Genomic DNA, 20,864 nt, shown 5'->3' with positions numbered 1-20,864 from the left:
CTGCCAGGATGCTGAATCACATTACTACATGGTTGGGTTGGCGTTATCTGTGCTCAGTTTGTAAGAGTTCAGGTGTATTCTGGGCAATGGTCAGGCTTTTTCCCTCATCCTGAATTCTCAGCCTCAGTCCAACCATGAGCGTATGTGTATACAATCATTGAATTGTCTAGGTTGGAAGGGACCTTTAAGATCATCAAGCCCAACCTAACCTAACGCTGCCAAAACACACCACTAAACCGTGTCCCTAAGCACCACGTCTTTTAAATACCTCCAGGATGGTGATTCCACCACTTCCAAGGGAAAGCAGGGGAAACTGTGCTTAACTGATAGTTCGGTACTACCTTTACATTACTTATTTGACTATTTGTTAGGGTGAAAATTGTAGTATTTCCTTATCTCACAAAGGGAAAGATTTGTCATTTATACAGTGTGGTTTGTGAGATGGAGGAAAGGCACTAGAGAAATGAAAAAAAAAATATAGTCATTTATGTCTAACAGGCACTGGAGTGAGCACTTACGTGTTGGTACCTGTCTTTCCTGCAGGCTGGATGCATGCTGGCTACCCCATCATGGGCCACCTGGATTCAGTGAAGGAGATGTTAGACATGAAGCACATGCAAACTACTGGTCTTTGGGGTCCTGTTCATGAACTGGGACACAATCAACAGCAGAAAGCGTGGGAGTTTCCCCCTCATACCACAGAGGCCACCTGCAACCTCTGGTCTGTTTATGTTCACGAGAACGTGCTGGGGATTCCCAGGCATAAAGCGCATCAGGCGCTCAGGTCACAGCGTCGGGAGGCAAGGATAAGAGAGTATCTGAAGAAAGGCGCTAAACTAAAGGATTGGGAAGTCTGGACTGCTCTGGAGACATACCTGCAGGTAACTGGGAAAAGTGGGTGTATTCTTAGTGCAGTCAGTGAAGCCTGTATCAGAAGGATGCCTGCAGCTTGGTGACTGGAGCTGTCATGCCTTTCAAGTGTTTGCTTACAATCTGGGTTCATCTTGGGTCCGGAAAGCACTCTATCTATACAGATAGAGCATCTGTTGCTGATGTCTCCTGCAAACCTTCCTTTGCCAGACTGGGACTTAGCTGCTCAGGAGAGAGCTTAGTTCAATATATTAATATTTTTCCCTAGGAGAGAAGCAGGAACTGCTTCTTGTTATACAGCATGGGAAAAGGATGATCAAATTTGGGCACAGCTCTTTAACCTGCTGCAGATTTTCTGTGGGACATTGGGCTAGTTGGCCAAAAAAACCTCTTGGCATTGTAAAGTGTCTAGAAGAGCCAGGCTTCTAGCAGTATCCTGGTGAGATACATGACTAGGCTCCTCTTTACATAATATTAAAAAGAGCAGGGTGTTTGTATCGGCCAATGCACTGAGTGGAGCCAGTGTAGTCCATCAAGTGGCAAGGGGATGGGTTCAGCTTATCCTCTTGCACATGTAGCTTGATCCCTCACCATTGTTGAGACTCTAAAGCATGAACCATGTCCTAGATTAAACTGCATTCTTTTTGGAAGCATGTGAGAGATGTGAGAGAGACTTTTTCCTTCACAGAATCACAGAGTGATAGGGGTTGGAAGGGACCTCTGGAGATCATCTAGTCCAACCCCCGTGCCAGAGCAGGGTCACCTAGAGCAGGTTGCACAGGAACGCGTCCAGGCGGGTTTTGAACGTCTCCAGAGATGGAGACTCCACCACCTCTCTGGGCAGCCTGATCTGTCACTTCCCCCTTTCCCTTTCTTCCCTGTAGCAACTAGTAGTCTAATGGAGAGAGCACTCAACATGATTTCCACTGGGGACTTTAAGGTGAATGTCCATTATGATGGCTTAAGCTACTGACTGTTGTGAGTATCTCTCAGCCCCCTTGTCTAGGAGCTCTCACATCTTATGTGAACAACAAAATGTTTATTGGAGGAGACTGATCGTGATTTTTTCACATCCCAGAGGAGTGCCCGAATCATCAAGCTGAAAAGTCAACATCTGTTTTCTCTGGTGCAACGAATACCAAAATAGTTATACAGAGCGGAACAGTTTCAAAAGGGGAAATGAAAATTTTCCCCATACTAACTTACCAGTTTGGCCACTGCCATGCTGCCTCACCCACACCCTATAGGCTGGGATCTGCTGTCTCCTATCTGGCTCCTGACAGGACTGCTGGGATAAATGTGACATGAAAGAACAATTGCAGTTCTGTCTATATACTGCCCCTATAGCAGCTATATTTTTTTTTTCTATGGAATGGTTTCTGTGTTCCATTGAGCCTCACATTTGGCTGCCATTTAGATGCTTTTCACATTCCTTCAATCCAGGAAGGCTTCAGCATTGATCTTCAGGCCTTTTTAGGTCCAGCTCCAGTATGGTTCTTACACTTGCGTGGCAGCACAGTGTCCTCTTGTCTTGCCGTTGGCTGACGGAGCATACCATCTCTCAGAGTTCAGCCTGGATTACCTCTCCAGAGTGGTCACTAAAGCCTGTAACACAGATCTTGCAAAGAAGAGTATAAAACAATTAGAAAATTAGCTAATTGACCCAACAGATTTACAGATTTAAATGGAACAACAAAACTCCTGTCTCTACTGTTCTGTCTTCACCTTCTCACCGCTTGCTTTGGAGTAAAGTCAGAGACCTCCCAGGGTCTATCTAGACAAGGAAGAAGAAGCACTTGCGGCATGCTCCAAAGCACTGGTTCCCTGAGTTGTCCAGGATGTCCAACAGTTCACCCCCACAAGTACCTGTGTTTTCTTCCCATAGAAAACTGGCAGCGGGGGAGGAACAGACAGTTTTCACTGTGGACATGTGACAAGGAGTTGTGAATTGTCTGGGATGCATTCTTCAGTTCAGACATAACGTAACAGTGTGGAGCCTCGTCCAGTATAAGTTTGCATCCTGTTTTTGACCTGGCCGTTTCATCTCCCACCTTCCAGTCAGCCTCCTCATGGCTCTCCAGCTTTCTCACAAAAACATAACGCCTAGTCCATAGCTAGTCCCCAAACCCGGAATTTCCGTATCGATAGGGGATTATCAGCGGTAGATAACCTGCCTGTTTGTTCTGCTTAATGTAGAAGTGCTGGCTCCTGCTTAGCTCCTCCAGCATGATGGAGGATTTCTGGAATGCAATTTAGTGTCAATCTATTTAGTATCAGAAAGTGAGATGTAGGTCATGGCTTGGTAAGGAACTGTGGACATAGGGTAGACATTCTGCATCCTGCCATGCTGTTGTTCCAAGTCGCTTTTCATATTAACTTCATCTTGAGCAACAACATAGGCTTCCCCTCCCTCTTTCCTTTAAATTCTTTTCTCATGCAACAGCAGTTTTTCTATTGGAATCCCTTTTGTTCTTATTCCTAGCAAAAGCATGCCCTATTCATGGTCTCTCCTTCCTGTTTTCTGATTACTCCTTGATCTCCTGGGCTGCTGCCTTCCAGGTTCTCTGTCAGTGTCCTCTCTGATGCTTTTTCACTGCACAAGAAGCTTTCTTCTGCCCAAACAAGCAGCTTGTATAGTTGATGGCTGATATTTCTGGCTGTTCCTAATGCATCTTTCATCTCCGTTTCTTTTGGTGGGCCGGTGTAATGGGAAGGTGTATTTTTCTGTACTCTAGTGCTGTAAATTATGCTCTGCAGCCTGAAAGTTGGATGCCTTCATCTAACTTTACATTTATTCTAAAAGACGCTGCAGAAACCTATGGAATTTTTTACTGCTTGTAACACAGGAATAATGTCAGTGAAACGAGAAGTTCCTTGTTTTTACACTGTATTCTTCTCCATCAGTTGCAGGAAGGGTTTGGTTGGGACCCCTTCACCCAACTCTTCTTTGACTACCAGAAAATCTCCACCATCCCAAAAGACAACGCTTCTAAGATGAACTTGTGGGCACAGAAGTTTTCTCAGAAGGTGAATAAGAACCTGGCTCCTTTTTTTACAGCCTGGGGTTGGCCTATCAAGAAAGAGCTGTCTGTGGAACTGTCCTCTTTACCCAGCTGGGAAGAGGACCCAATGAGATCCTATAGACCATGAAGGAAAAATATCGAAACTTTGATTCTCAGGCTAGCTATGGGCTATCTTTTTCTCCTTGTGTCATGTATGATAGCTCACAGGCTTTTAGCTTTACACTAAATTCTTTAGCTTCCCGCTGTCAACAGAGGTCAACCCCAACAGAAATTCAGCAGAAACTTGTGTGCAGCTCAGCAATCATCTAAGCCATCTTCTGAAGGGTTAAATAATGAGCTTTGTTCTGTGTTCTTCACTTCAGGAGGAATGTAATTCTGAGTAGATTTAGTTCCTGCAGAACTTTTCTCTGATGAAATGGAAATTTTCAGGGTGGAGCAGTCACTGGAGTGATCTCAAGGACAATACCAATAGAATATGGGTCTGTAAAGCAAATAGTAGCCTCCACAGTGTTGTATTCTTCAGTTATAATTTCACTAACGTGAGATTTTCACTATGGTTTTGATTACCCTAAAATCCCTAATCTTTAACCACTCTAACTATGCAGAACTTCCAGACCTACCCTCATGAAAATGACCTTATAATGCTTATATACAGCTTATATAATACATAGCTAATAGTGAAATGCTGTAGATGTCTTCCTACATTGTATGACTCTGTGACCCAATGCCCAGCTTTATGTAAGTCAGTCAATTATGTAAATCGTAGCTGACTCTCTTACTATAGCCTGACAGCATGATACACGCCATGCAAGATTGGAGAATGGAAACAAAGAGGAGGTGACTTGATTGTAGTCAGTAGTGGTTTAACTCGTGGACTCATCAAAGGTTAAAAAAATAGGCACTGGCATGACAGCATGAGGCAGCAGACAGGAGGAAGACAGCAGTTCATCAAGGCAGAGGACCAGGCTTTTCCAAGGAGCAAAAGAAGTTAAATCTTTCTCCCACCTCATACATAATTGCTTGGCTAGCACACCACACTGGTGATTCCACAGGGCTGGCAACCATGTTAATGCTTAGCCTAATAGCATACCAGTCCCAATCCATTCCTTGTGTATCAGCAATAAATAAAACAATTGTTGTGGACTTGCAGGTTGTGTGTGTGGTCCTACTTGCATGTCTCTATGCCCACAAAAAAAAGCCTAAATAGAAGTGACCCAAAGGTTTGTTACAGCAGCTTTTCATCCTTGTTCTGGCTCAGATAAGGTTCTGATTTCCCTGTGATTCATTGGCCTAATATTTTGCATTGTCTTTTAAATTGTCTTTCCATTCTTATTTACTACTCGTATGGGTTGTTCTTCCAATAAAATAAATGCAGAGGCTAATCATAGCTTAGACAGTGTTTCGTACTGTTTTTGTCCTGGTTTGAAGATTCAGAAGAAAATTTACATGCTATAAAGATTTAGACCTGATCTACAGAAGCAAATTTCACGCCTAATGAGTTTAATGAATAAGAGTTGAGTTCAGGTGTATTAAAAAAGTGCTTAAAATATTTTCAGATCTGTTACCCAAGTATGTCAGGATCTACTTCTTTTTCATGAATGCACAACAAAATGGATCTCGAAATACTTCAGTGAAAAAAAGACAAAAGAAAAAGGTGATGGGTTGGATTCTGGGCTAGGATGGATTAGTTCAACCATAGGGATTCCAGTGGAGAAGCTACAATTTATTTACACCAGCTCTAAATGCAGCCTGAAATATTTAGGCATACATAGTAAAGCGATTCAAAATTGTACTAACTCAAATTAATTTCACCCTCAGAATGATGTCTGTTCTCCTCCATAAAATTTAAAAAGAAAGCAACGTAGCATAAATCAGAGAAAAGCTTGGCAGAAAGGCCAAACTGAGATTGTAGCAATAAACCAAGAAAATGTTATCATAGAATCATAGAATGGTTTAGGATTGGAAGGGCTCTTAAAGATCACCTAGTTCCAACCCCCTGCCATGGGCAGGGACACCTCCCACTAGACCAGGCTGCTCAATGCCCCATCCAACCTGGCCTTGAACACTTCCAGGGATGGGGCATCCACAACTTCCCTGGGAAAACTGTTCCAGTGTCTCACCACCCTCACAGTGAAAAGTTTCGTCCTGATAGCTCATCTAAATCTACGCTCTTTCAGTTTAAAATTGTTAGCCCTCATCCTATCACTACACTCCCTGATAAAGAGTCCCTCCCCATCCTTCCTGTAGGCCCCCATTAGGCACTGGAAGGCTGCTATAAGGTCTCCCTGGAGCCTTCTCTTCTCCAGGCTGAACAACACCAACTCTCTCAGCTTGTCTTCACAGGAGAGGTGCTCCAGCCCTCTCATCATCTTTGTGGCCCTCCTCTGGGCTCGTTCCAACAGCTCCATGTCCTCCTTATGTTGGGGGCCCCAGAGCTGGACACAGTACTGCAGGTGGGGTCTCACCAGAGTGGAGTAGAGGGGCAGAATCGTCTCCCTCAACGTGCTGGCCGTGCTTCTTTTGATGCAGCCCAGGATGTGGTTAGCTTTCTGGGCTGCGTGCACACCTTGCCGGCTCATGTTGAGCTTCTCATCCATCAACACCCCCAAGTCCTTCTCATCAGGGCTGTTCTCAATCTATTCTCCACCCAGCCTGCATTTGTGCTTTGGATTGCCCCGACCTGGGAGCAGGACCTTGGCCTTCTTGACCTTCATGATGCTGGCATAGGCCCACATCTCAAGCCTGTCACAGAGACAGACTGCAAAATAACATGAAACATTTAATAATTTCTGTGAAAATGTAGTTTAAGCATCAGTCACAGAGCAGCATGCAGTCTGGGAAAATCCCAGGACACACCTGAGACTGATCTGAGCAGGAGCTGAAGTGGAAAAAAAGTAAAATAGATTAGTAGGCCACATTGACCTTAGCAGAAATGAAACCAGAAACAGGATTTTCGAGCTTTGATAAAATAAGGATGAATGGGTTCACTGGTGAGGTTTTCAAGTTACATGTAGAAGTACTGGCCTCATTTTTACATTTTTACATTTTTGCTTTGAGTGGAAAGTTGCCTGCTACTGCTATACACTCCCTTCCGCTAGTAGGGAGCTGGAAGCCCAACAAAGGTCTGAAAATGACTGTCCTTTTATTATCAAGCTAATGGTGATTTCACCAGTAGGTGAAGTGTCAGATTTGCTGTGATGGTTGGAGAAACACACAGAGGCACAATACCACTCCAAGAGCAAACGTGAAATAGAATTTCAATGATTCTGTCAATTTTATTAACTACTTCTGTGTTAACTGCTTACTGGCTAGCAGCAAATTATTTTCAAACATGGCTTTTTCTTTTGTTGGTAGTAAACAACTCAGTGGCATTGAATGAGCCACTAATTTAATAACAGGTTCTGCTCATTTTGATTTCTCAAAATTTGGCTAGACAACCAGAGAAAGTTGTGCTATTTGTATTGATTATTTTAGCCTTTGATTCTCCAGCAGCAGCTGCAGGAAGTAACCCATAAATGAAGCATAGCTAAAATGGGATTCGTCTGCCCTGGTTTAGGCCTCCAAAAGTTCGCCTTCTCAATCTGAGTTGCTCACCCAAGGCTTCCTTTAGGGACGAGGCAGGACCTTCTGCAGGCATCTGCAGAAAGCAATTCATCCCCTAAGACAGCGAAGGGGGTTTGCCCCTTGCAGGTCTCTCTTTTTCTCTAAGGTTGGTAAGATGAATTGTCACCTTAGCATGAAAGCAAGTGAACTCTGCAGTATGGCAGTGACATATATGATTTTTTTGATCACTTTCCTCGGGTGTTCAGTGCTACGTGCGCCTGTCTCGCGGACTTGAAGTCTCTTCCCACTCAATTTTGCATAGTATAACCGTGCCAATAATAGGACAGCTGAATGTTCATGAGAATGGGGAATGATGGCTGGAGAGGATGAATGGCTGAAAGCGGCACTTGAAAACATGCAATATGAGTTGGTTACTGTCAGAGCAAGCAGAGGTTGGATTTCCATTGCAGAGCACTGGGGTATTAGGGGTCCAGAGAGTTCTGTGGGATTAGGAGTGGGATAAAAAAACTTGCTGAGTAATTTAGTAGTTGACAGCCTAAGGCTACAGAAGAAAGAAAAGAAGCCTGTTGCAGGTGAAGAGATTTTGGGCAGTCAGGTGGAACTGTGGAGAGCGCAAGCTATATGAATGAACTGAAGTTTGAATGGGCCCCAGTATTCCCTAAATAAAACTCTTCTGGAATACAGGAATGGCTCTTTTATTTGAGAAAATACAGTTCCTTTTGCACAATATTTTTTGAAACAGTTTTTTTTGGTGTAAACACCGCATCGCGCAGCGGTTCCCCGTTAGAGAAGTTCTCACCTTTGGTGCCACTTGCCCTGTGGTACAAATGCAGGACAGGAAAGGGAGGAGCCAGTAAGAGACTTACAGAGTTGCCTTTAAAAAAACCTTATCAACAACTTTTAATAAAGTCCATAGGCATTTTCTGTTTGCGAGTTACAGCTCTCCTGCAGGTGGCCAGCCTTCCGTTAAGCCCAAAGAAACACTGTTGAAGATGTAAGCATTATTTTTAGACCCTACCATTTGTTTGGTTCGTTCATATGTTTGAACTAAACAAGAGCAATAACACAGTGCCTAATTCTAAAGCCTCTGAAATCCATGGAGGTCTGCTATACAGAGACCATTAAGTAGTCTTTGGGTCAGAACGGAAGCTGAACCGATTCAGTCATCCAGTTACAAAATGCAGTTCCCCTTTCTCATCCTGCCCTTTGCTGTTCTCTGTACTGCAGTTACATGGAGTTTTGCTTCGTCTGTTCGCTCTGCTCACTATCCACCATCATTTGCTTCTGACCTTTTTAATATACTCTGTATTTCCTCCTGAATTGTTTCGTTAAATACAGTCTCTTTTTATCAATCAAACGCTCAAAGGCACTGCTGTGTGGGGCTGTGTGCCTTCTCTATTTTATTTAAAAAAAATACATTTAGCATAAAAAGACTGCTACGTGGGAACCATAGAATATAAAACATTATGATGCAATTGAAATATATTGCAGCATTACACGTTTATTTTTGTAATAAGTTATTTCCATTGCATGTATTACCTCAGATCCCCCTTTTTCCACCAAAAGCTCTTTGCTTAATGTAGGAATTATCAGACTTCCTATATATGCGCAACCATAGTTTTAAATTCTGTCATCTGACGTGCTTTTTTCTTCCCAAGATAAAACTCATTCAGGAGATAGCAGAGAGGGGCAATCAGGCAGCACTACATTGGAATGGCACCCTTAAATCTGGCAGTCTTACTTTTTGCAACTTAAATAACATTGGTTTAACATTCCTATAAATTTTTGTATGTATGTAGATGTATAAAGACAACCAGGTATAAATATAATTAGAAATGGAATTTGTTGCATATATGTGCATACGCTTTCCCAAGTTGATATTGTTCAGTTATAAACTATGCATTCATTATTTTACTTTAAATTTGTCTGCCCTAGTATGAAACATGAAATTGTTTTAGTAAGTTAGGAGAGAGAAGTGAAAATAAGTGACTTCACCATGAGGTATAATGTATGTAAGAGACAGAGATTTTATTATATGTGTAGACATGTACTTTATTGGATCGGAAATAGCCATTGAAGTATAAACTATGATCATTCATTATTAAGATACTGGTGGCTTCTTTCCATAAAGTATACCGTGACTTAATTCAAGATATGTGGATGTTTTCAGATCAGGCATACTTGGCATTTAACACCCTGTAGGGAAATGTAGAGACCTGGGTTATTTTCATTAATTATTCCTTGTTCTGCGCCATGATAATGCAGATTCAACCATGCAGATGTAGAACCTTGAAAGTGGAACTTTATTATGACTGCGATTTCAGAAAAAAAATCATACAACTGAGAAGAAAGTGTTCTGATCACTGATGCACTGAAGAAAAGGTCCCTTGTGGGAGTGTTTCAGAGGCAAAGCGCTGCGTTGGATGTGCAGGCTCTGACAAAGGCGCTGGCTCTGTCGTACAGGTTATGTCGAGATCTACCAGTAGAACTGGAGCGTATGCAAGCCAGAGCCAGCTTTAAACTGTTGTGAGCACGTTGGAGGCTGCTCATCAGTAGTTGCCATAGCACAGAGCTCTGTGGGAGTTAACGAGTGCAAGGAGTAGCTTGGCTAAAGCCTGTGAAGGGCGAGATGGAAACATGCACACTGACAAGAGTTCATTGCAGAATGGCCACAGGGGATGGCAGATGTTTAGCCTGTTCTGAGGGAACTTCCTTACTTACCCTGCAATCATCATGCCAAATGAGAGCATTGTTTTTTGGCTTAAATTGCCTTTCATAACAGTGAGCATCTATTCCAAAATAAACAGAATTCTGCGGAGTGTAGAGACTGGCGTCTGGTAAATGCCTATCAATAGGTATGTCGCGTCACCCAACGTCTATTGATAGTTTGCATTGCTTAAAATCTGTGGGCTTTCATGAAAAAAAAAATCCACAATTTACACAAGACTTCTTTTCAGTAGTGGATTAAATGAATTGCATCCTGCAGTATCTGATATTATCTTTCTTGTGTGCAGTGTTTGCCTGTCTTCCCTTTTTGGACCTACCTTATAAAGGGGTGAAAGCAGGGGATGTTACTGAAACCCCGGGCTACAGAAATTAATCAATAGCTGTTACTTTCTGCATTTGCCTCTACAGTAAAAATTGTCCCCACTGTGTGGCACTGGATTATCTCCTGCATTGCCAATAATTTAGATAGGCTATGTGCCTGGACAACTAGGAAGAACAGCTGGTAATTATTTATACTGAAAAGCCCTTGGTAAGGGAAAAATACAAAAGAATATTGGCGTCTGGCTGAGAGCACGAGTGCTTGCAAACCAGAAGTCTTGACTTTGTCCTGCACGGCCACTAGGTGAGGTGAAAGGAGGTGGTGAAATAAGAGCCCAGGAGGTAAAAAGCTGATAGAACATCAGACTGGGCTCTCCCATTATGTCGTTCCTTCATCTGACTAACATGTACTTCAGCTACTTGCGTCTTTGGACCTATTTCTTCCTCCGAGTCCTAAGGTTGTTCGGTATCACTGCCTTTGAGCCCAGTACACTGGCTACCTTGATTATTTCTTTGAGAATCGCTTGGAGTGTGGAATTCAATGGGACTGGATAAATCACTCTTTTCCCACAAATGCCAAGAACCTCTACATAAGTGAAACTGAAATGCAAAGTCTGGTGAGCCTGTGATCCATAGTCAGGAGCACAGAATGCAATTCTGTGAGCTTAGGTGCAGAACTGGTGTGCGCACTGATGTAGACAGACTATGGCTATGCTCCAGCCTTCAAGTAAGAAGCTGACGTGTGGTTGAGATGACCCATTAGCAGTGGAAGGCCCAAAGATAAACAGGATGACCAAGATGTACAGCAGAGCAGTGTTGGATATCACCAAAAGGGCTCGGCAGGTGCACAATATTCGGTACTAGTTAGGGATATGGCCTCGTGAAGTTGGCTGTAAATAAACCCAGGCAGAATTGGGACCTGATGAAATCCACCCACGGGTCCTGAGGAAACTGGCAGATGAAGTTGCTAAGCCACTTGGAAAAGTCGTGGCAGTCTGGTGAAGTTCCCACTGACTAGAAAAGGGGAAACATAACCCTCATTTTCAAAAAGGGAAAAAAGAAAGACCCAGGGAACTACAGGCCAGTCAGTCTCACTTTTCTGCCTGGCAAGATCATGGAGCAGATCCTCCTGGAAACTCTGCTAAGGCACACGGAAAATAAGGAGGTGATCAGTGACAGGGAGGGAGATAAGAGTCTCCACAGCAAGCCACCTCTGATATTTATGGCCTCTACCATGCCCTTTTTCTCTGACCCTTCTATTCTGGATAGCTTGGCCAACCTCAGTGCCAAAGACACTTCTTATTCCAAGTCTGTTGACAGTACTGAGGTGGGGCCTTTCTCACCCAGCATGCACTAAAAAGCATGTGAGTGCAACGCTGCTCTGCCCTCAGCGGCTGGTTTCTGCCTTTTCCTGCTCTGAGAACACCAAGGCTCAGCAGCATCTCGTTTGATCCCAGCAAACAGAGGGAAGGAAAAAACCTTAAGTGGGTGATCTCAATGAGGAATTAACAGATCTGGTTTGACATGATTCATGTGTTCTTTGGTTTGGCAGTTCATGCAGGGCCTCTGTTTTACATAGAAAGTACAAAAAAAGGTTACCTTGACCTTAACAAAAAAAGCAATAGCTATGTCAGTGTTCACCAAAGTCACCCGACTGAATAGTCAAGAGAGCAAAAGCATTTACCTAATCAAAGAGGTTCAGCCTAGGAGATGACAGCCGTTTGCTATCATTATGCTTTTTAGGCCACCAGGGTCCTGCGAGGGTGAGAGCCTTGTTGTGCTCGGCGCTGTGCAAACACGCAGGAAAAAATGGTACCTTTCCCTACAGGCTACAGTCTGATTAAGCAAATGAAAGAGGTTTGAAAGATAAAATAGTTTAGTCAGAGCTAGCTCAAGATGAAAAATCACTATCTTGTGACTTTCAGGCCTAGGTCAGGCCTCGTCCCTGTCCCTCGAATGAGCTACAGTCTGCCACCTGCCCTTTGCTGTGTGCCCCAGCGCTGTGTGCTGAGGAGAGCGAGGAGGCCAGGGCCGCTCCATGGCTCTGCCAGGCTTTGGCTTCTCGGTGTGAGAAGTGTCCCTCAGCAAGGGCCAGCTGCTCCTAAGAGAAAGTGAGCTTGGAGCTGAGGGTGACGGCAGCACAGGCAGTGCCCTCATGGACTGGGCACGGCCCCATGGGGTCTGAATGCTGCAGGCAGAGCTGGCTGCTGGTGGCCGAGTCCTTCAACAGTCCCAGGCAAGGCAAAGGATGAGCCAGGGCCGGTGTCCATCCAGGGAGTCCAGTCAGGAGCAAAAGGAGAGAGGGTCAGAGGCAGGACAGGAGACAAGCTACAACGTACCCCTGCGGGGCCCATCCTGGAGAAAAGCTACCTACAATGAATTTGTGAGAGCCACCCAGGAGGCAGGGCCAGAGACAGGCCTAGAGACAGGCACACCAACAATATCTGAAGGCCCAGGGCTGAGCCAAAATGAAGCCCCCAGGCCCATAAACAGGGCAAGTGGGTGAAGGCCCCAGGTGAGATTGGCCACTAAGACCTTTTAGTGGATTCAGCTGAAACTGCCAGCAGAAAACTATACATGGTGACTATTTTGACAACGCGTTCAAAATATGTTCTGGATCAATATCTTTGCCGTATTGGAATTACCCTGTCAAGGCAGTAATGAGACTAATAATAAATTCCACTCTGACAGCAGCTGTACAATGGCCTGAGCACCACCGATTCCACCTCTGTCGGTGGGATGAACACTAAGCCCTACGCTTATAGAGATAACTGAAGGCCTTTGTCTCCCTGAGGCATGAGACTTCCTCTTAAAATCGAGCCGTGGAAACGTAATAGCTTGTGGCTAGACCTAGTAATCTGAAGTCTACACATTATCCAATTAAAAAACCATTTGGATTGTTCTTCTACAGCTCCAGGCGTGTTAGTGTTGTAAAACAGTTTCACACCAATTCAGACACTCATAGGCAGACGAATACAGAAAGGATTAACTGGAATTATGTCTTCAAGGTACATTTCCTAACATGTCTGTTGGGGTTATTGTGTGACTAGTGGCTGTGTAAAGTTTCCTCATTCCTGTCATGTTTTCCTGGCTCACTTACTGCTGGGCTATATATTTGTGCATCACACGTGGATACAGGTTCCTCCTGAGACTGTAGACCAGCATAGCTGGTACGTATGTCAATAGCTCGTATCTGTTAAACATTTCAAATGTAGCTTCTAATCTAAAAATTGCTTCCATTTCCTTCTCTTTCAGTACTCTTTAACAAGAGGTATATCAGATGGATTCCAAAGCAGCCTATGCCTCCCTGGTGAGAGATTTAAATTCATTTGAGTTCACAACAAATTATCATCCGTGTAAGCTGTTGCTCATTGGAGATGAAGCTTTCCCAGTGCTGGTGAGCACCAATGGGCAAGTGCTAACTGCAGCATCTTGTTATGGGAAGGGCCGGATGGTGGTTGTTTCCCATGAGGGAATCTTGAAGGACTCCAAGTTTTCCCAGTTCCTTAGAAATGCTGCGGAGTGGCTCAAGCCTTCCCCCGAGGCCCTGGTTGGAGTCCATCCTCATTTGGACTCCCTCTCCCAGCTGCTGCTCGGGGCTGGCACCAAAGTACAGGCTGGGGCAGAGCTCAGCTCCTCCCTGGGGGTGTACTGTATGGATGCCTATGACAGCACACAGGCAAAAGACTTGGTCGGCTTTGTAAAGAGGGGTGGAGGGCTGCTCATTGGCGGCCAGGCCTGGCACTGGGCGAGTCAACACGGCAAGGAGAAGGTTCTGTTTGAATTTCCTGGGAACCGGGTGACCAGCGTGGCTGGTGTGTACATTACAGGCAGCGAGGGAGAGACTGGCACTTTCTCAGTGTCCAAAGAAATGCCAAGGATGCCTCTGATCACCCAGTGAGTATTTAAATATTTGTTTGCGCTATCTTTAGATTGTATACAGTATTTATACTGCCTTGGGTTTTCTGCTATTGGCCCGCTAGAATGAAAAAGATCTCTTCTCCCTGTCCCCCAAAAGAAGTGACCATGAAGAGAGATGGATGTGCAGGAGCTGAAGGTGCTTCTACCTGTTATTGAGAAACTACCAGGAAGCTTGGCTCATGTGCTCCATGTTAAAATGTTCAACAGATGACTGTTCAGGAAAAAACTTTTGGTTGGGTCTGATCTGCTGCGCTACGGCACATCTAGCCATTTTTTTCCCCACTATGTCAATAGCACGGCTATGAGGCCACTTCCTGAGGTATTTAAATCCTTCCTGATGCAGGCCCTTGGAGAGAAAAGATGACCTTTGTCTTTCCCGCTAATCTCCTGTGGCACAGTGTAAATATTAAAGCATTTTTAACACAGTTCTTAGCTTTGTTATAGCGTGTTGCTGCACTTCAGAGTGCGCTTCAAAGTCCCTGGGAAACACGGGGCAGATACTGTGTGGATCCATGAGGTTTGGACATTGTCATCACAGGATCCACGAAATAGCCGTGCATTCTCCACTAGATTGTATATTGTGCAGATGCCTCCTGGTGGAGGCAAATAGACTCAGTAGCATAGGTGATCCTTTCCTGCCCAGTGCTGGCGAATAGAATAGAATAGAATAGAATAGAATAGAATAGAATAGAATAGAATAGAAAAGAATAGAAAAGAATGCGATAGAATAGCATAGCATAGCATAGCATAGCACAGCATAGAATAGCATAGCATAGCATAGCATAGCATAAATTCCAGTTGGAAGGGATCATCTAGTCCAACTGCCTGACCAATTCAGGGCTGACCAAAAGTCACAGCAAAGTATTAAAGTCATTGCCCAAATGCCTCCTAAATACTGACAGGGATGGGGCATTGACCACCTCTCTATGCAGCCTGTTCTGGTGTTTGACCACCCTCTCAGTAAAGAAATGTCCAGTCTAAACCTCCTCTGATGCAGCTTTGAACCATTCCCACGTGGATACCAGGAATACCAGGGAGAAAAGATCAGCACCTCCCTCTCCACTTCCCCTCTTCAGGAAGCTGTAGGGAGCAATGAGGTCACACCTCAGCCTCCTTTTCTACAAACTAGACAATCTCAGAGTCCTCAGCTGCTCCTCATAGCACATGCTTTCCTGCTCTTTCACCACCTTTGTTGCCCTCCTCTGGGTGCATTCAAGGGCCTGAACATCCTTTTTAAACTGTGAGGCCCAGAACTGCAGACTCAAGGTGAGGCTGCACCAACACTGTATACAGCAGGATAATCGCCTCTTTTGACCGGCTGGTTATGCTGTGTTTGATGCACCCCAGGGTGCAGTTTGCTCTCTTGGCTGCCAGGACACACTGCTGACTCCTAGTGAGCCTGCTGTTGACCAGCACCCCCAGGTCCCTTTCTGCAGCGCTGCTCTCCAGACACTCCTGTCCCAGTTTATACTTGTGTCTTGCATTACTCTGTCCTGGCTGCAGAATCTGGCGTTTTTCTTGTTCAATTTCATGCTATGGATGATTGCTCACTGCTCCAATCTATCTAGATCTCTCTGCAAGGCTTCTTGTCCCTGCAGAGTGTCAACAGCACCTTCCAGTTCAGTATCAACAGCAAACTTGCTACTGGTGCGTTCAACTCCTGCATCCAGATCATTGATAAAAACATCTGGCCACCAACCAGATGTAGCCCCATTCACTACAACCTTTTGAGCCCTGGCCTTCAGCCAGTTCTTCACACAGCGCACCATGTACCTGCTTATCTTACAGTTGGACAACTTGTCCAGAAGGATGCTGTGAGGAATAGTATAAAAAGCCTTACTAAAATACAGAAAAACTACATCCAGTGCCTTTCCCTCATTCACTAGGTGGGTGACCTCAGACTACTAGAGTTAAGGCACTTTCTTGTCACAAGTCCCTGAAAGTGATGATAATTCTTCAGGGAATTTATCACAAATAAGGTGTGAATCTGAAGCTCTATAATTGGACCTTATAGCACTACATACGGAAGAATATACGGCTTCATCTCTGTCACAGAGTTATGTTCAGACAAGGATAATAGACGATGTCATGATAACAAGACTCAGTTCTGGCCTTGCTCCAGAGGCGGCTCTGCTGAGGCAGTAAGCCGTTGTCTTCACAGTAATTTTTCAGGTGCGCTGCGCTGCCAGTACATTTGGAACATGCTGATGGAAGTCTGAATCATGGAACAGTTGAGGTTGGAAGGGAGGTCAGTTGCTCCAATGTCTGCTCAAAGCAGGGCCCACTAGAGAAGGTTGCTCAGGGCTTTGTCTAGTCAAGTACTGAATATCTCCAAGGACAGAGATTCCTACAACCTGTCTTGGCACCTGTTCAGTGTTTAACCACCACTATGATGGAAAAAAAATTATCCTTGTATCCCAGGATGGCAGGTAGGCAACAAAGGCTAAACTTTAGACTGAAGCTTGTGGTAAAGAGACAAGCAAGAGGATAGATGACTGTGCAACTTTGCAAACAACTATTACAGTTTTAACATTTTACTACCCGGTTTCCATTTTCTCCATGACTGGAGGTCACCATCTTAAAGCTGGACTGTTAGAAGAAAGTGTCAGAGCCCCTAGACTTCCTGAAAGCAAAATCACTTGGATTAGTTGAAGCCGTTGCCAAAAATGTTTTGAGGTACATGTCTACCTTTGCACTGAAAAGGACTAGGAAGTGATTGCCTGATCTCTTCTGGATTCTGTGCCCTGAGAACAATAACTTCTTCTTGTGAAGTATAGAGCCACCATCTGTGGGTGGCGACATCTTAGCCCATTGCAGAAAAGTCCAACATGAGGCACGAGCACACAGCACCATTCTTGCCTGGAATACAATTTCTACCATGCTTAAGGAAAGCTGCTGAACCCTGTAATTTTGACATTGCTGCCACTTCAGTGATATCTATTGGGTTAACTTTCAAGTCTCTTTTGATAGATATTAATATATTTGTCTTGGTATCTTCTTGAAACAAGGAGTGTTTATAGGAAGTCATGACTGTATCACTACTAACGGGGCAAAGATAAGTATGGCTTTCAACATGTGGATGCCGAGGATTTCTTTTGGTTTTCCAGACATGGATTGGATGCCAAAAACATTCAGAAGTTCTTTTGAAAGGAGTGACCAAAATCAAGAGAGAAGATGTCTGTGTCCCCTCCCATCTACCACCAGGCATTCCTTGCAGCTGCACACTATGGTAGGGGTCGTGTTGTGGTAGTCACTCATGAAAACTTCTTTCAAGCATCAGCAATGAAAACCTTTATCTTCAATGCCATTGGTTGGCTTGATGCTGGGAAGGGAGGACAAGTTGGTATTGCCAGTGATCTGCAGGACTTTTTCACTCTTCTAAGCCAGGAGAAGATTCCTTGCAAGATAACAGATCTTAAGGAAAACCTGAGTGTGTACTGCTGCAAAGCCTACAGTGGTGAGGAGGTGGAGAAGATTCATGAGTAGGTTTCAAGGGGTGGGGGTCTGCTGATTGGAGGGCAGGTCCTGGGCTGCAGCGAATGCTGATGAGAATGCCATTGCTGAGTTCCGTGGGAACAAAATAATGCAAAAGTTTGGAGTTGGTATCTTAGGAGATAACATACTAGCATCAAGTCATCCAGTCTTACATTCTAACGAGATTTTCTCTCAGTACCACTTCTGCAAGGCACTCTTCCAATTTCAGCAAAACCTCAAGAAAAAAGAAGTTCTAAAGCCACCATATTCCTCCTGGCTCAAGAAATTAGCGCAGGACTCAAGAGCGTTCCTAAGGATTCCAGCTCAGACCTCCCTAGCTATCTGCTCTGTTCAGGAGGAGATGGCTGAGCTAGTGCTTTCCCAGGGGGTTCCTGATGTCAGTGCTGACAGCCCAATCAAAGGCAGCTCTGAGCAAATGGTTTTGATCAACATAGCTGCAGAGTTCTATGACAAATTCTCTGATGTACGAAAACAAATATGGGCTCCCAACCAAAATCTTCCAGAAATGATGACATCCCCAACTGTAATGTTTCAGGTTGATGAAATAAATGAAGGTAGGGGCTATTTTTCTATTTCCTTCCTCAGCAGCGCCCAAACTGTGGAATGGAATCAGGATGACCAGAGTAATCTATAAATATAATAGCCTAATTCTCTCTGCTTCCTTCCTGCCCCAGCTTTCTTCTGGCATTGCACACTTAGCATGTAATCGGAAATACCGTGGTCTTATGATGGATGGTGGCATATTGATTATTTGATGTTCTGTTGGGTACAGTTTTGGTCAGATGATGAATGAATTTTTGGTTATGCAATAAGGGAGCAGTGCGGGTACATGGTCCATAAATGCTTCCAGAGGAGGCATTAACTTGTTGGTCGATGTGAAGTACCACTACTGCTCTTCGTCAAATTCAGATGCAAATTCAGGTGCAAAGACATTTCACCTGAAGATGTCATTGCATGGAACTGTGTGTTTTGTCTTCCCTGAGGAGAGCTACTCTGGAAAGAAAAAATCCCACACTGTTATGGAATTTTTCTAGTTGGACATATAAAATCACAAGTCACTTTGGGGGACTCTCCTGCATCCTTTTCAGAAATAGTCATAATTTCCAATGTTTGTTGTGTTTTTTTTTAAATAAAATGTTACCAGAAAGGTCACCTTGATATCAAGTTTATCCAACTGAACTAACTTTTATGACGTGAGGGTGGGGCAGGATTATCTTGATAGTTTAGTTTGGAATTTCCTTGCATTTTCTCAGTTCTCTCATAAATAACTAAGAATTCAAACTTTTCAAAACAGCTTCAGCATTAGCTGATGGTCAGATGGGGAAGGGTTCAGCACAAAGGTGTAAGCTGCAGAAAACTAATTTATTAGAATTAGAATTGAAACTGCTGTTGATTTTCATCTGTAACTTTGTCCTGGTTTGAGGTAAAAAAGAACCAATTTTCTGATTTGTAATTTTACTTTTTAGCTGGGCCTCGTCTAACTGACTGAAGTCTGAAATTAACAGCATATTGTTCAGAAAATGCTCGCTCTCAGAGTGATAAGACCTGATTATACCAAGGCGTGGTACGCACAGAGGCTCTTGCTTATACTTATTGTCATAACATCCAAGGTCAGCCAACTTCGCTGTTTGCCACGTCAGAGGGTCGGAAGCAGAGAAGCATAGAGGGGTCCCACCTGCAGGGAGGAGCAGACGGGACAGGTGACCCAAAACTGACCAACAGGGTATTCCATCCCATCTGCATCACACTCAGTATAAAAGCTGAGGGATCAAAGGGGCAAGGGGGCTCTGTCTCGTTTTTTCTTCAATGGCCGACGTCTGAGGAGGACCCTGTCTGTTTGTGTGCCTTTGATCTCGATCCGAGCACTCCTGACTCTGCTTCCAGAATTCAGCTCCTGTCTGTCGCTGACTCCAGTCTGGGACTTTCCCTGTGTCTGCTGGTGACACGATCGTCATCCTGGGAGCTGGATACGGTTTTGTATATATTGTATACTTTTTTTTTTCCTTTAATTTTTATTATTCTATTATTATTTACTATTTTCTTATTTATTATTATTTTCATTAAAGTAGTTTAGTTCTTTTTCAAAACTCGTAAATCTCCTTATCTCTTCCTCTCCTCTCTGAGGAGAGAGTAGGGGGAGGGCCATCTGTCATTCTGATTGGCCAGTTTGGCCAAAACCACGACATAGAGTAAATGTTACAGAGTTCTTGACCTTGCTGTTAAGACCACGACATGCACGTCAAGGGACAGCAGTGAGACGCTTTCTGCAACAACTCCAGATCTCATGGGCCGTAGCTGAGCATCTTCTTCAGCAAAAGAGCCGGGAAGTAAGGGGTAGAAGGATCAAGCATTTCTTTTCACGGTGCCCAGATAAACATACGTCAAACCTATAAATAATCCAAAGTGAATGAAGTGACCTGCATTAATAATACTGCAGATCATTTATGTGTACATCCAATAGCACATGCTATCTAGAAAGATGCCCAAATCCTTCAGCCATCCTGAACGTGAAAATCTTTATTCTATACTTTGAAGCGAAATATTCAAATGCACCCTTTTTTTCTTCTGACAAAGTCCTACAACTATTCTGTTCTGAAGTTTTGGGGATGCTAAGCTGAGATAGAGCTAAAGACTTTACAATTTCGTTCTCAGGAATTAAAACCTAACGGTGCATGATTATCTCCTCAGCCCTGACATCTGAGAAATCTCCACAAAGCTAGTTTTAATATCACAGAAAATTGACCTTGCTCGCTTTTCTACAGTAGAGGCTATTCTTCCAAATTGGGTACCTTTGACACTGATATTTTATGTTTCTGTACAACCTCTTTTTGCCTCTCATGTTTTGTGGTGTCTTTAATAAAGGCTTTTTGACGATTCCTATCTGTTTATACACATATGGTGTTTATACACAATGTGATAACATTCTGTTGACATATCCAGGATTCG

General features: G+C 44.0%; 2 protein-coding genes across 7 annotated transcripts in view; both read left to right on the top strand.

The window, feature by feature from the left end:
- The window catches only part of LOC128904425 (TRPM8 channel-associated factor 2-like), a 46,267-nt gene extending 40,521 nt beyond the window's left edge, over positions 1–5,746 (top strand). For all 5 annotated transcript variants that reach the window (XM_054188747.1, XM_054188745.1, XM_054188746.1 and 2 more), the window contains 2 exons: positions 544–881; positions 3,775–5,746. In XM_054188747.1, the coding sequence (XP_054044722.1) occupies positions 544–881; positions 3,775–4,020 (584 nt within the window). In that variant the 3' untranslated portion in view covers positions 4,021–5,746. The remainder of the gene's footprint in view (positions 1–543; positions 882–3,774) is intronic.
- On the top strand, positions 805–20,009 carry LOC128904430 (TRPM8 channel-associated factor 2-like). Of its 2 annotated transcripts, none has more exons than XM_054188758.1 (3): positions 805–881; positions 13,758–14,399; positions 19,385–20,009. In XM_054188758.1, the coding sequence occupies exons 2-3, from the start codon at positions 13,783–13,785 to the stop codon at positions 19,401–19,403; spliced, it is 636 nt and encodes a 211-aa protein (XP_054044733.1). In that variant the 5' UTR covers positions 805–881; positions 13,758–13,782; the 3' UTR covers positions 19,404–20,009. The 2 variants fall into 2 exon arrangements, with proteins under 2 accessions (XP_054044733.1, XP_054044734.1); XM_054188759.1 differs by lacking the exon at positions 805–881 and adding an exon at positions 3,786–3,897.
- The last annotated feature ends 855 nt before the right edge of the window (positions 20,010–20,864 follow it).

Source organism: Rissa tridactyla, chromosome 1, assembly GCF_028500815.1.
Source record: "Rissa tridactyla isolate bRisTri1 chromosome 1, bRisTri1.patW.cur.20221130, whole genome shotgun sequence".
NCBI classification, from domain to species: Eukaryota; Metazoa; Chordata; class Aves; order Charadriiformes; family Laridae; genus Rissa; species Rissa tridactyla.
This window is presented reverse-complemented; position numbering and strand designations above follow the sequence as displayed.

What these genes read in the sequence shown, in the direction of transcription:
- LOC128904430 (XM_054188758.1), top strand. Translation starts at nt 13,783, where the DNA reads ATGGATTCCAAAGCAGCCTATGCCTCCCTGGTGAGAGATTTAAATTCA.